Genomic DNA, 14,253 nt, shown 5'->3' on the forward strand with positions numbered 1-14,253 from the left:
TTTTTTTTATAAAAAATTCCCAAATTCTTTTTTTTTTAAGAGAGAGGAGGAGGAGGAGAGAGAAAGAAGAAGAGAGAGGAAGGAGGAAAAAAGCGAAGGAGAAAAAAAAGCGTGGATGAAGAGGGAGAGGGAGAAAGAAAGAAAAAAGTGGCGGGCACGTGCGTGGGGTGACAAAAAAACCCCCCTCGTTTTTTTTCTTTCTTTTTGTGTGGTGAAAAAAATCGTGGTGAATAAAATTCGTGGTGAATAAAAAAATCGTGGTGAATTTTTAGAAATTCACCACAAATACCGTTATGTCAAATTTTTTATTATTTCTTTCTTGTGTGGTGAAAAAAATCGTGGTGAATAAAATTCGTGGTGAATAAAAAATTCGTGGTGAATTTTTAGAAATTCACCACAAATACCGTTATGTCAAATTTGTCATCCTAAAAGTATGCAGCAGTTTTTTTTAGTGTTTTTTATTTCGTTAGGGGTTGTTGAATTTGCTAGCTTTGCTTAATACATTCACTACATACACTACTATACACTTAAGTTAAATCACACACCTATGTGGTCCAATTGAATTTTCAATTATTTTTTCCATAATACACGTGCTATTTATATATTTATTATGTCTCTACCCAGCTAGCATTGGCTGTTTTTTAGACGATTGATTGTTTTAAATAAAAATAACAAACTCTTAAAAAGAATCTTCTTTCTGATGATGATCTGATGTAACTTGAAATTGTTTATTAACAAATAAATATGCAATTTACTGCTGTTAAAAAAGATAAACATAAACAAACAGAGAGAGTGTCTGTCGTTTTTCATCAAACTTTTGGTATTTTGTGTAATAATAAATAATACATCTTATGTTAGTTAAATTACTTAAAAAAACTAATAATTAAAAAGTGAAGTGTTTGTGAAATTAAAAACTAATATTAAAAAATCTATTCGATGTCTTATAAGTTGAGCATGTCACGAGTTGTAAGATAATCCCTACTACATGAGTCTCATACGATTTTGTTTTTTTGAAGATATTGCCAGACTTCTTTGGAACTTTTAAAATTTTATACTATTGTCGTCATAATATTTGTCTATATATGGCCATTAAAAGTTCTGCTCTAGCATCGTTCCTGTTCAGACGTTGGATTTTCTGTAAGTTTTCTTACTCTTGGAGCCTTTTCTTTACCTAACACGATATTCAGCAATCTGTTTTTGTGAAGGAAGTACTACCGCTTACATTTTTTGAGCCTTCCTTCCTTCCACGTTCCATAAATTTTTATTTTACAAAAAACATCAACATCCATCCCCCCATCTTTTTGATGGTGAGTATAAAAAAGCAAATTTGTCAGCTTATGTGTTAAAACATCATCATTATTGATTGATCCAGCCACACAACTTAATTAACACATTTACTGCGAAAAAAATTTTCAAACTCAAGTGGCGAACATAAAAATGTCCAAACTTATGTTAAGTGGAGAGAGACTTGGGTTTTTAAACTATAAGAAAGTGAATAAATATTTAAAAATTTTACTTTTTTTTATCAATAAATTGTTTTTTTTTATTTTTTTCCCAATTTAACATTGAATGCCAACAAAAAAGAAATATCTCTTAAATATTAAGTAGAATAAAATTCTGTGTCTTTGCTTAAAATACTAATGAGCATAAGTGTGACAGGGTGTACCGGCCATTAAACTAGAACTACGTGCATTCATTTGATCATAACTATACGTTGAGCCATACGAGGAGGATGTCGAACCATTGTACTCATACGCCGAAGTATGGCTCTGTGGTCCATGCATACCGGCTGCGGGTCCCGTGTCATAGTAGTTATTGATGCCAGAGTAGTTGGTACTGTTGTGACCGGTAGCCATGTTGGGGAAATAGCTACTCGAAGCACCATTGTACTGGCTGCTAAGGTGTTCGTAATCATAGGTCGTGCCAGTTTGACTGCTGGATGTATCCATGAGATATTTGTCTCTGGACTTTTCCAATTTGGGGCGTGTAGTGCTACCGTAGTAGCAGGTGTCATAGCTGGTGTTGTTACTTTCGGGAATTCTGTTTGTTGTTTGAGTGTATAGCTGGGGGGAGGTCTCCTCACTGGCGACCAATTTGGTTGGTTTAGTTTCGTGTATAGCGGCAGTTGTTTGCGTAGACTCCATGATATGGGGATAATGTTTAAGTTCGGAATAGTTAATGAATTCAGGTTCAGTACTAATCACTTCAGAAGCCGTGGCTGCTGACGACATTGATGGTGGTGGTGGTGGTGGCTGGCGTGCGGAGTATTTTAAATCTGAATAATTAATAAATTCTGCCGGTTCAGTTGTACTGCTGTGATGATGTGACTGCTGCTGTTGTGGTCCACCATGAAGCTCATGGACGGAATGATGGCTGCTTAAATGCCGGGCGGAAAGTGGCGGTGGCGGGTGTATATCATAGTCATAGGATCCTGTTAAGTTACCACTAAAGTTTGAGATGGCATCACAGTTGTTATTGTAACATAAAGAGGACTCTGAGCCATAACCTGTGGCCGCAGAGCTGTGATAATGATGATACGCCATTTTATTAGCTTGTTCATGACCTTCGGCTGCATAGTGGGAACTGCTGTGCAGTGTAGAGGTTGGTGAAGTGGCACACGAATGATGCTGCGGCGTTTGTTCTGTTGCTGTTTTGGGGGAAGGAGCCACAGTTGCACTATTGCTGCTTAGGACCCCAGAGGAGGCATGATAAATGGGATAATTATAGGTTATATGCTGATGATTGACCGTTAGCAAAGCCGTGGGCTCACATTTAGTACTGTTATTTTCGTTGTTTTGGTAAATATTGTGCGTATGGTGACTGTGCGTATAGTTTTGATGAGGTACAGCGCCAGCCAGAGTTTCATAATGATGTAAGGGAGTTGAATAGTTTAGGGTGGATGTATTCGATAAAGGTTCTATAACACAGGTGCATTGAGTTCTAGCAGTACATTTGTTGCAAGCTGTAATGTTAATATTAATAAATGTTAATATTTGGAACTGTTTATTAGCTATAGTTTAATAGAAACTTACTATTATTGAATTGATAAATCTCCAAAGCTGCTGCATGTGTCATGGAATTGTTGGCTTTTGTAGAGCGTTTTAATACTTTGTTGAGGAAAGAGCTGTGTGTCTTCATTTGCCTTAAACTACTGGTCAAACCATTTACCAAAGTAGACTTTTTGCCCGCTCCTCTACCCTGTACCGCAGCAGTATTCCTGGATACCAGTGACACTCTGCCAAATGCTCTCTTTGATACAGTAGAGTTTTTGGGTTCCGGCTTGGGATGATCGTGCACCCCTTTGGCCTGGAAAAATATGGCATTATTCGAATGCCGCCAAAAATGTGTAACCGGGTAACCACAATGTCCTCGACAAGGTTTGATCTCAAGACGTCCGCCTCTACATGTCTTGTTGGGACAGGCTTTGCCCTCTTGTTTTCTACGTGCTTTATCACATATAGCAGGTCTTAGATTGATTTTATTACCATTCGAGAGCGTACAATTTTGCGAACATGTTAAAACTCCCAAACAACTTTTCTTCAAAATATTGACATTATGATTGTTGGTGTTGCGCATGGCCCAGCCGGATATGTGTTTTTTGGCCTCTTCATTGCTGATGGGATAGATGAGGCGTACATGACCATCAGTCCATTCGTTGAATTCATCGAAATCACTTTCATTTACTTGCGGCACTACAGCATCATTGATGTCCCAGTCTCGTTTCGATCTGTGGGTCATGTTCAGTTGCTGCTGTTTGCGGGAATTGAAGCAGTAGGCATTTCTGGAATAAGAAGAGTTATACATTTCATTAATATCACTAATTACATAAATATTTTTATAGATATCACGAAAGAGTCTAAATGAAGGATTGTATATAAAGAAAAGTTTTAGGTTTTACACTTAAGATTTTTTAAAAAGGATTGTTATAATTCTCATTAGTTATGTAGTTATATTTTCATCGAAGGAGGTTGAGCAGTTTACCAGTTTACCAGTTACCTGTCGTGCTGTATTTCGCTTTCCGAAGTCTTGTACGAAATCAGCCTGTCTTCATTTATGTGTTCATACTGTAGTACAGCAACCAGCTAATCTGCCCTGGTTCTCACAATGCCGAATTTCCAATCGTATAATATATAGCCGAAGTTTCAAAACTATTAAACGTTAACAATACTGTTACGAAATTGTACTTGAATTCAAATATAACGATTTTAAGGGCTGATTTAAAAGTAGCATAATGCTTTCAAATAACAGTGCTGTAATAGCAAACTGTAACATATCTATGGGCATTATTAAATAAAAGCTTTCAGTTGATTTCATCGTAAGTTGGCAACGCTGTATTCGAATTCGAATATTCAGTTAAAGAACATTGTGGAAAGTACACCACAGATGGCGTATATATTAGTAAGATATAGAATATTCGAATTTTGACAGTTAAAGAACGATCTAGAGTGCAGATGGCTGTGTTATAAATAGTGGCAGAGGTTGCAGTCGTCAGTCAGTTTATCAGAGACGCTTTTCGAATAAACATCAACTGAGTGCCTTAAAGTGTGTTGTGTTTTTCAAGTAAATTCGTGTACATTATAAATTGTGTCTGTATTTCTGAGAATTTATAAACGTGTATGAAAAACATTGAGTGGCTATTTAATTCTGTGGTTGTTGTTGAGGTCGTTGTTTCTAGGCAACGACAGATAGCAGCACCATTACCCTAGACCAGCTACAGCAGACCAATCATCTACTTAGCTGGAACAACAACCGGTTAACGAAACTGACACAAGGCAATAATAACAATCGATTGAATCCTTATGGAAACATCATACATGTATCCGAGGACCCGCTACAGTAGACCAATCATCTACTTAGCTGGAACAACAACCGTTTAAACTGATACAAACAATAACAATGGATCTAATGGCAACATCGTACATGGAGACGCACGATACTCCAATAATTAGGACAGTGCAATCTACATGGAAAATATGCGAAAAACAACTGCAACAATTCGTATAAGATGGAGATGCTTTGTGGAAGCCAAATTGCCCCAAGTGGGGTAATGGAGAAAAAAAAATCGGTCAAAATTCAGTAAACTTTTTATTGGTTTATTAAAAGATTTATGAGGTTTATGCCCTAATTTCAACAAATAGATATCTATCAGTGCTTAGATACTTATGGAGTAAAAATATTTAGTAATTTTTTCCTGTAATGTCCTGGATATTTTACATCGTTGATATCATTTTGTTGAAATTGCGGGTTTCGAAAAAGGACTTCTTCAAATCAGAATGTATATTAACCAATAAAAATTACTATAATTGTAATTATTTTCTGAAAACATTAATATTCTTAATAGTTGTAATGTGTAATGGCCTCTTAATATGTGAAATTTTGCTGTTTTAAACAAAATTTGTATTATTTTTGTCACACAAGGGAAGCAGTTTTGGTTGTGATAACCGTGATAATTCGTTACTATAATTATAAATACCACATAAAATCTTAGTTATGGTTTGAACTTTAATACAAAAACGTATCTATAATTTTAAACAATTTTCATATTAGAAACCTGGTTTAAGTTTTTTACTGTATTCTCAGAATCGTATTTAGGTTGTCATCTATTATTTTTAAATTCATCTCATTAAAAATCTACAGTTACATTCTAAATACTTTGTGCTGTGCTTTAAAAATTCTCTGAAATTAGATATTTAATACTTGCACTATTTATTTAATACAAATTTCCGGTTCGATTTCCTATTTGTTACCTGAAAAGAATCTCTCAAATTCAAATTCTATAACTAACTGGAATATTTATTTTTCAAATTGATTTGGTTGGTTAAACATTTATTACAGCCATAATAATAAGTGTCGAATTTTGATTTTTGTTAATATTTATTTGGAAACATTTTCAATGTAAACCAAATGAATTTGAAATTTAAATAAACGTTGACTTGAATTACCACCTTAAAGATATTTGGATATTAATTTCATTAAAAACAAAATAAATACTCTCAAGAACTACGTAGCCAAATCTAAATATTTTATGATTTAATTGGGGTTTTAATCAAAGATTTATGGTCATAATATTGAAAACACTGGCACACTTTTTTAGTTCCTATATATGGCTTTAAATTCCCACAACATTATTGGCAATAAAACCAACACTCATTCTCATTGGTGTTGATTTTCAATCCTAACAAAAAACACACAACTTGATGAACACTAAACGTTCCAAACACTAATAATACTCGAAAATAGTGATTAAATTTAAATAATGTTGATGATGCCACTAATGAAAGTGGATTTTTCTAAAAGAAAACCCCATGAGCCTTACAAATAACACCTAAATAGAATATAATTCATAAAAGTCTAAGCGTGATATCAAGCTGGAACTTTTATTCATTTTGGTTTTTTGGTTTATTGAAAAAAATCCATAAAAATTGTTTTATTATTGATACTTGGAAGTCAGCAGGTTATTGTGTTTTGTTGTTGGACATGAAGAAAACATTGTCTTAGTGTGGTCCACAACAAATCACAGCAACAATAACTATAAAAAAAAGTTGTGATTTAACACAGATTTTCTCAGCTTTTTGATGATTTGGAGGTGGTTTTTCTAATGACTCTTGTTTTAATGTTACCAGACAGATTATTTCTTACATGGGTTTATATCATATAAGGAGATGACTATTATTGTAAATATGCTGAAATTTCCATGTTTTAAATACAGTTTTGTGCGTTTTTGTCAAACAGAGGAAACAGTTTTTGGTTGTGATAAAAAACTAAAAATAATCTAAATAATAATTTTGAGCTTTTGTTGTTATTTCTGGTGAAATTTTTTAAAATTCCTTCAATTTAAAACAGGTACTAACTCTACTACTTTTTTGAATAGCAAGCAAAATTAAAAAGAAATTTATATTTCTAAATTATTTAGAGCCGTTATATAAGTTTTTGCTAAAGTTTTAAAAATTTCATAATTCTGAAAAAAGTACTAAATCTACTACTTTTTTAAAATATATGCAAAACAAGTAAAATTAATATTTCTTATTTATTTAGAGCAATTAACGATGGTTTTGCTAAAATTTTATAAATTATATCATTTTGAAAAAAGTTGTAAATTTACTACTTTTTTTTGAAATGTTCGCAATACCACAAAAGTTTATTATTTTAAATAATTTAGAGCCACTATTAATGTTTTCCTAAATTTGTATAAATCTCTTAATTTTGAAAAAAGTATTAAATCTACTACTTTTTTAAAATGTAAGCAAAACAAATAAACCTAATATTTATTGTTTATTTAGAGAGCTAAAATTGTAAAAATCTCTTAATTTTGAAAAAAGTACTAAGTCTACTACTTTTTTAAAATATATGCAAAACAAGTAAAATTAATATTTCTTATTTAGAGCAATTAACGATGGTTTCGCTATAATTTTATAAATTATCTCATTTTGGAAAATGTTCTTAATCTACTACTTTTTTAAAATGTTAGCAAAACCAAAAACAATTTATTATTTGAAATAAATTAGAGCCGCTAATAGTGTTTTTGATAAAATTATTTAAATCTCTTAATTTTCTAAAAAAAAGTATTAAATCTACTACTTTTTTTTAAATGTAAAAAAAACAAATAAACTTAATATTTATTGTTTATTTAGAGTAATTGAAATTATATCATTTTGAAAAAAGGTGTAAATCTACTACTATTTTAAAAAGTTAGTAATACGAAAAAGTTTATTATTTATAATAATTTAGAGCCACTATTAAAGTTTTTTGTAAAATTTTATAAATCTCATAATTTTGAAAAAAGTATTAAATCTACTACTTTTTTAAAATGTGAGCAAAACTAATAAAGATAATATTTCTTGTCTATTTAGAGCAATTAAAAATGTTTTTGCTATAATTTTATAAATTATCTCATGTTTAAAAAGTAGTAAATCTACTACGTTTTTTTAAGATGTTAGCAAAACCAAGGACAATTTTGTATTTTATGTATGCAATTTAGAGCCATAACAAAATGTTTGCTATAATTTTATAAATTATCTCATTTTGGAAAATTTTCGAAATCTACTACTTTTTTAAAATGTTAGCAAAACCGGAAAAGTTTTTTATTTCAAATAATTTAGAGCCATTATTAAAGTTTTTGCTATAATTTTATAAATTATATTATTTTGAAAAAAGTAGTAAATCTACTACTATTTAAAAATGTAATCAAATTCAACCAAATTTATTATTTCTAACCAATTTTCAGTTATTCTTACTGTTTTGGCGAAAATTTTATTAATTTCTTTGATTTTTTAAAATTATAAAAAAACAAATAAATTTTGTATTTCTAGTTTATTTAGGGTAATTTTTGCTAAAATTTTAAAACTTATATTGTTCTGACAAAACTAGCAAATCAACTACATTTTGCAAGGACAATCGATAAATTGTATTATCAGGCCTATTACACATTTCGTTCGGAATGGCTTCAATTCCATAGTTATTTTTCGGATCGATTTTGTTTTAACTTCTTCAGATTCCGTTTGATTTTATCAATTCCTAAAATGGTTTATAATTTTAAATGTCCAAATTTAATTTGGCAATGTTTTGTATATTAAAACAAAAGTTAAGTTTTTGATAAAGAAATTATTTAAGATCACGAGAAAACAAATAGTTAAAAACTACATAATATCAATTCCACCTAGAAAGTGATTCCATGAAAGTGCTTTCATTCCGAAAAAATGTTCGTTTTACTTTTCCACTTTCGATCTTAATAGAATTCTGTGACATTTGGGTATATCTTAATAATTAAGAGCCGTTAATTAATGTTTTTGTTATAAACAACTTAGAAATGTAAGCAAAATTAAAACAAAAATTTTGTTTCTACATCCCTGGGGAATTCAGGTACATCCCTGCATTAAACAGTGTCTGGCATCTCGCATACCTTCGTATGTGTATGCGTGAGTTCTTAAGTGATCATGAATATGTATTTAAGTGTGTGGTTTTACTCACTCACTCACGGTTATTGTTTAAATTCGATTAGCCTTCTTTTGGTGGCGTTAAAACCTTTTGTTTATTTATAATCCCACAGTGTTGTTTTTGTTGTTGCTGTTGTTAGGTATTTAATTAATGTTTCTATTTTGTCAATGTTGTCTTCCAACAACAAACACTCTCCAATATGGTCAGCAGCTATTTTAATCTTCTTCAAACCAAAGAAAGATGCTTTCTTATTTTAAAAACATTGTAATAATGTTGTTGCTGGGTATTTTCAATTTCTATAAATTTTTTGTTGTTTTTAAATATTCTCACATTTAGTATTGTTGTTGGTTGGTTGGTTGGTTATATTTAATGATTAAGAAAAACACACACTGATAGTGAGTGTCACAGTTTAGTCGCTGATCTTTTAAACATTGAATATAATAAGTTTGTCACCTACAAGATCATCATCATCCATCTATTGTTTTCGGTCCTTTCTTTTCTTGTCTTCTTGGCTGTTTGTTGTTGTTTTGCTTGCCCTTTGGGCCTTTTTGACATTGTTTGAAAGAGATACAACTTTATTGTTTTATTTTTTATTTTGTTGTCGTTGGTTTGTTTTGACATCATAATGTTTGTTATCAATGAGTAAATTATGTTTTCGTGTTTTTATTATGGCCTTTTTTCTGATAGAGTTAATAGTTCTTGTTTATTTGTGTATTTCTTTTGTTGGACTTTTGGAAAATCTATTCTTTAACTGTTTTTTAATGCGTGCGTGTGGTCCAGATATTTATATGTGTTTTTATTATTAAGATTTTCAAATTGTAGGTGTTGGATGAAATGTTTTTATTAAATTCAGTGGAATGCTTAGATTTTGAATATTTGGAAAAATATGTAAATAAATTGGGATATTTAGTATTACGAACTTTGTATGCATGTGTGATAATTGAAGATGCAAAATAAGTGTGACAGCAATAGAAAGTTTGCAGTTTTCTATTAACGTTACCGAAATAACCCAAATTAGAGTTTTTTTACCGTTTCGAATCGGCAGTCAATCTTGTAAAATATACATTTTTTATGAAAATCGGGTTTTTGCTGAAACCCCGTAAACAATTTTATTTTATCAACAAAATTTTATTTTTATTAGGGAAAGCCATAAATTAGTTCCATTATGGGAGCTTCGGAATGTTGATTTCAACAGACGGACATTGTAAAATAGAATCCTCTACCTAAAATAAATTTTCAGGTGAAAATGTGATTTGTTGGAGAAATGGCCATTTTTGATAATAATATTTTGGTGAACAAGGTTTAATTTTTGAGACTTCTGCCTATTCTACAGATAATTTTGAGACATAAATTGATTGAAATAGTTTGGAAGCATAGCCTATATATTGAAGTATCATCCATATCCCTAATGGGGGCTTCGGAAAATTGATTCACAACGAAATTGATTTTAAAGTGATCATTCCAGTATTTAAGGTTGTTGGATAGACGAGATCAAATTTTCTTAATTTCCAAGAAGAAGTGTTTGAGGCTTTATCACACCAAACACATCTAAATGTATAAAACTATGCTCAGAGAAAACTGTTTCGATGTGACAATCAAATTTCATGTCAAACGAAGGATTCAGCTAATACAGGCGCAGATTCAGGAAAGAAAGTAAATTTCCCCCCAAAACCAAAAAGTTTTCATATAAAAAAGAAAAAAAAAAGAAATAAATTTTACTTTATTTTTTCCCCAAAACAATGGTTTTGCTATAATTTTATAAATTATCTCATTTTGGAAAATGTTCTAAATCTACTACTTTTTTAAAATTTTAGCAAAACCAAAAACAATTTATTATTTTAAATAAATTAGAGCCACTAATAATGTTTTTGATAAAATTATTTAAATCTCTTAATTAAAAAAAGTATTAAATCTACTACTTTTTTAAAATGTAAGCAAAATAAATAAACTTAATTATTGTTTATTTAGAGTAATTGACGATGGTTTTGCTATAATTTTATAAATTATATGATTTTGAAAAAGTTGTAAATCTACTACTATTTTAAAAAGTTAGTAATACGAAAAAAGTTTATTATTTATAATAATTTCCCCCCAAAACCAAAAAGTTTTCATATAAAAAAGAAAAAAAAAAGAAATAAATTTTACTTTATTTTTTCCCCAAATGGACTGAGCTAATGATATAATTTTTCATCAAAATTTTAGTTGAAGTGATAAAAATTCTAACTCATCTTTAACAACTGATCGAATTTTTCGATTAACGGTTGCCAAAAAATTTGATTTTCTATAGGATTAATTCTATTGGTTTGGAGTTTAATTAGACAAAATCTTAAATACCCTTCAGCAATGCATACTTTGAAATAAATATTGAAAACTATTTTTAGTGAAAAATAGGCATCGAGATAGCCATCGAGTATAATACTGGGGGCCCGACATATAGCTGTATCAATAATGATAGTAAATTATCGGGGGCTTCGGAAAGTTGATTTCAATAAACAGACGGACGGAAATGTATCTATCGACACCACTATCTATAAAGATTCAGGATATATATACCTTATGGGGTTGCAAATGAAAAATGTGGATTTTGCAAACAGATTCATATAATATTAAGTCAATTGATAAAGAAAAATTTCAGTTGAAGCAACCAAACTTTTGTTACCCATACTAAAATTTTATAGCCACAACTGTAAAATTTGGTAACTAAGGTAGAATAATTCGATGGGGCAACAAATTCGGTTGCTACTAAGAATCTGTCTCTTTGTAGCTTTGTCAATCATGATCATTCATCCATTGATAATCATTCATTTCTGGAAGAAGATCCTAACCCTCTGTCTATACCTGATAAATTTTTATCATGATAAAAGTTAAAATGGTTCTCAAGATAGGTATAGTCCCCATTTATTAGTATTATTGCTTCGCTATGACAAAATTGTTAGTGCTTTTGCTCAGACAACTTTGTCTTGACAACAAACGTCATTAATTGTTATGATAAATATTTGTCAAGTATAGACGGAGTTAAGAAATATTGTTGTTATTAAAACATTGTGAAATTGTCAATTTGGAATGAAGCATAGCCATTGGTTTTTCAGAAGTCTTTGGGGAATATTTATAAGTAAAATGCAAACTCTTATTTCGTATATATAATTATAATTCTCTTTACGACAATGTCAGCTATAGCAGAGCGACTAGTGTACCATAGTGTTTCTATCTAACTTAGTCCAGTGATTATCATTGACTCCAGGAAGAGCAACCTGAAGGAATTGATGTTCGTCAATTCGAAATGGAGGGCAATCATTTGTTTTCCAAAAGTCTTGGGGAATATTTTGTTAACATTTTACGATAATACAAGTAATCACAGGACGACTTAGCTCTTCTACTGTTAAACATTGCGTTTTTCCAAATTCAAATTGCAAACAAAACAAACTTAGGAAAGTAATTGATCCAATTTTTGCTTATGTTTATTCTCCTAGTTGTCATTAATAAAATCGCGCAGAAACTTTTACATGTTTAGAAATTGGTTTAGTAAGATTTTCAAATCCCAATAAGTATTATTATGGGAATTCAAGTTGAAAGCAAGTGTAATTCAAGCCTTGATTTATAGTCAATCAAATGAATTACAGTTGTATTCCACTTTATTTTAATAGCATTCTCAAGTAAAATGGAAAAATATTTAATTTTTCAAATATTTTTCAAGTTTAAAACATAATTACATTTGCATTCAAGTCAAATTCCAACAAAATGTTCAAGTGCTTGAATTTTTGGGGCTTGACAAAATTTGATTTTTATAGTTAGAAACAGAAAATGTAAAATAGTAATTTACTCTTTAAATATGTAACATTTGTTCGTGATTTTTATTAATCCAGCCATATTATTGATAAAGTCTGAAATAACATTAACGTTTTCCAATCGATTTTTTGGTATTTAAATCTTCTTAGAAGGTCAACTAAGATTATGATAGCATTTTAATTAAATTTAAACATTTAATTGATATTAAAAGTTGTAATATAGAGTATTTTTCCATTGTTAAATCATTTCTATAATTCGGGATCGGTTGAAGAATATTCGCTTAAAGGAACTTTTCCTACCGTTTAAGAAACGAATATGAGACAAATACAATTTTGTGGGATTTGTGAACAATTTTTATATAACTATTTTCCATTTTTTTATATTACTTACAATATAACCATATTTCTCCTGATCACAATATCGCCGTTAAATCCATTCAAATTTGCTGGTAAAACTTTAAATTTGTATTTTTTTTTCTTAATTTATTAATATTTTTTACAACAAAGTTAAATTAAAACTTATTAATTATTTAAATTTTGTTATTTGGGGTTTTCTTTTTTTATATTTTTTGTTAAATTCCTTAAATAATGATTTTTAATTTCCCAAATTATGTAATAAAATTTTAAATTTTTTAAATGTCACACTTTCACACACACACAACCGTTAACGAATTTGCCGTCGTTTAATTTCATTTATTATTAAGATTTCTTTTTAAGATATTAAGCGTTTTAATCAAATTGTTGTTTTGTTTTATAAATGAGAATAGATAATTGTTTAAAATTATTATGTAGCGTTACTAAATAATCCGTTGCACGGGTTAAAACCAAAACAGCTTTTGTGATACTAATACGTAAATCCCATACACTTAACGGTTACTTTTGTTTGGAGTAAAATGAACAACAAGCTGAACTAAAACAATAGGAGACTCCACCTACAAAACAATACCAAAAAAAACTAAAACTAAACAAAAAAATATACTAAAGAACAAAAAAAAATAAAACAAAACAAATAAACCAGAAGGAATACAACACTACAAATCCATACATATATAATTTGCTATATTGCCACCCGCATAAACCTAAAAGACAGCTCACAATATTTAAAGAGAGAGAGCATCCAAAAAGCAAAACAACTCAAACTCCAATTCCGTTACATACGATACTCCAATCCCCGACTACTAAACAAACAACAAAACGTCCATACTACACAAAGATAGATAGATAGCATGCATGCACTAACAAGTTTAAACAAACTAAACATAAATAAACACTTACAGTTACATACACAAAGACACATACTAACAGTAAACGAAAGCTGTTCTGTGATTGGTCGGATAATATTTTTGAATGCATTGTTAACACGAATAGTTGTGTGTGAGTGTTAATTAAACCACCAAATGCAGAGAGAAAATTGCTGTACACAACAAACAAAAAGAGCTGCAGAGAGTTAAAGCAGTTAAAGTGCAAAAGATTTGAAAGACTCTAAAAATTCCTGGTGGTGGTTGTTTATTATTAATATTTTTACACACTTTAA

The 14,253-nt window shown here is 30.0% G+C and overlaps 1 protein-coding gene across 1 annotated transcript; it reads right to left on the reverse strand.

Annotated features, from left to right (window-relative positions):
* Positions 1 to 1,528: 1,528 nt before the first annotated feature.
* On the reverse strand, positions 1,529 to 13,189 carry gcm2. Its single transcript, XM_065501168.1, has 3 exons — positions 13,111 to 13,189; positions 3,033 to 3,781; positions 1,529 to 2,962 (listed from the first exon to the last, which is right to left on the reverse strand). The coding sequence occupies exons 1-3, from the start codon at positions 13,119 to 13,121 to the stop codon at positions 1,638 to 1,640; spliced, it is 2,085 nt and encodes a 694-aa protein (XP_065357240.1). The 5' UTR covers positions 13,122 to 13,189; the 3' UTR covers positions 1,529 to 1,637.
* Positions 13,190 to 14,253: the final 1,064 nt, after the last annotated feature.

Source organism: Calliphora vicina, chromosome 2 (assembly GCF_958450345.1).
Source record: "Calliphora vicina chromosome 2, idCalVici1.1, whole genome shotgun sequence".
Lineage (NCBI taxonomy): Eukaryota > Metazoa > Arthropoda > Insecta > Diptera > Calliphoridae > Calliphora > Calliphora vicina.

Bases quoted from the DNA above. Each gene is read 5' to 3' on its own strand.
- gcm2 (XM_065501168.1), bottom strand. The intron at 2,963-3,032 runs GTAAGTTTCTAT...TTAACATTACAG, and splicing joins GATTTATCAATTCAATAATA to CTTGCAACAAATGTACTGCT.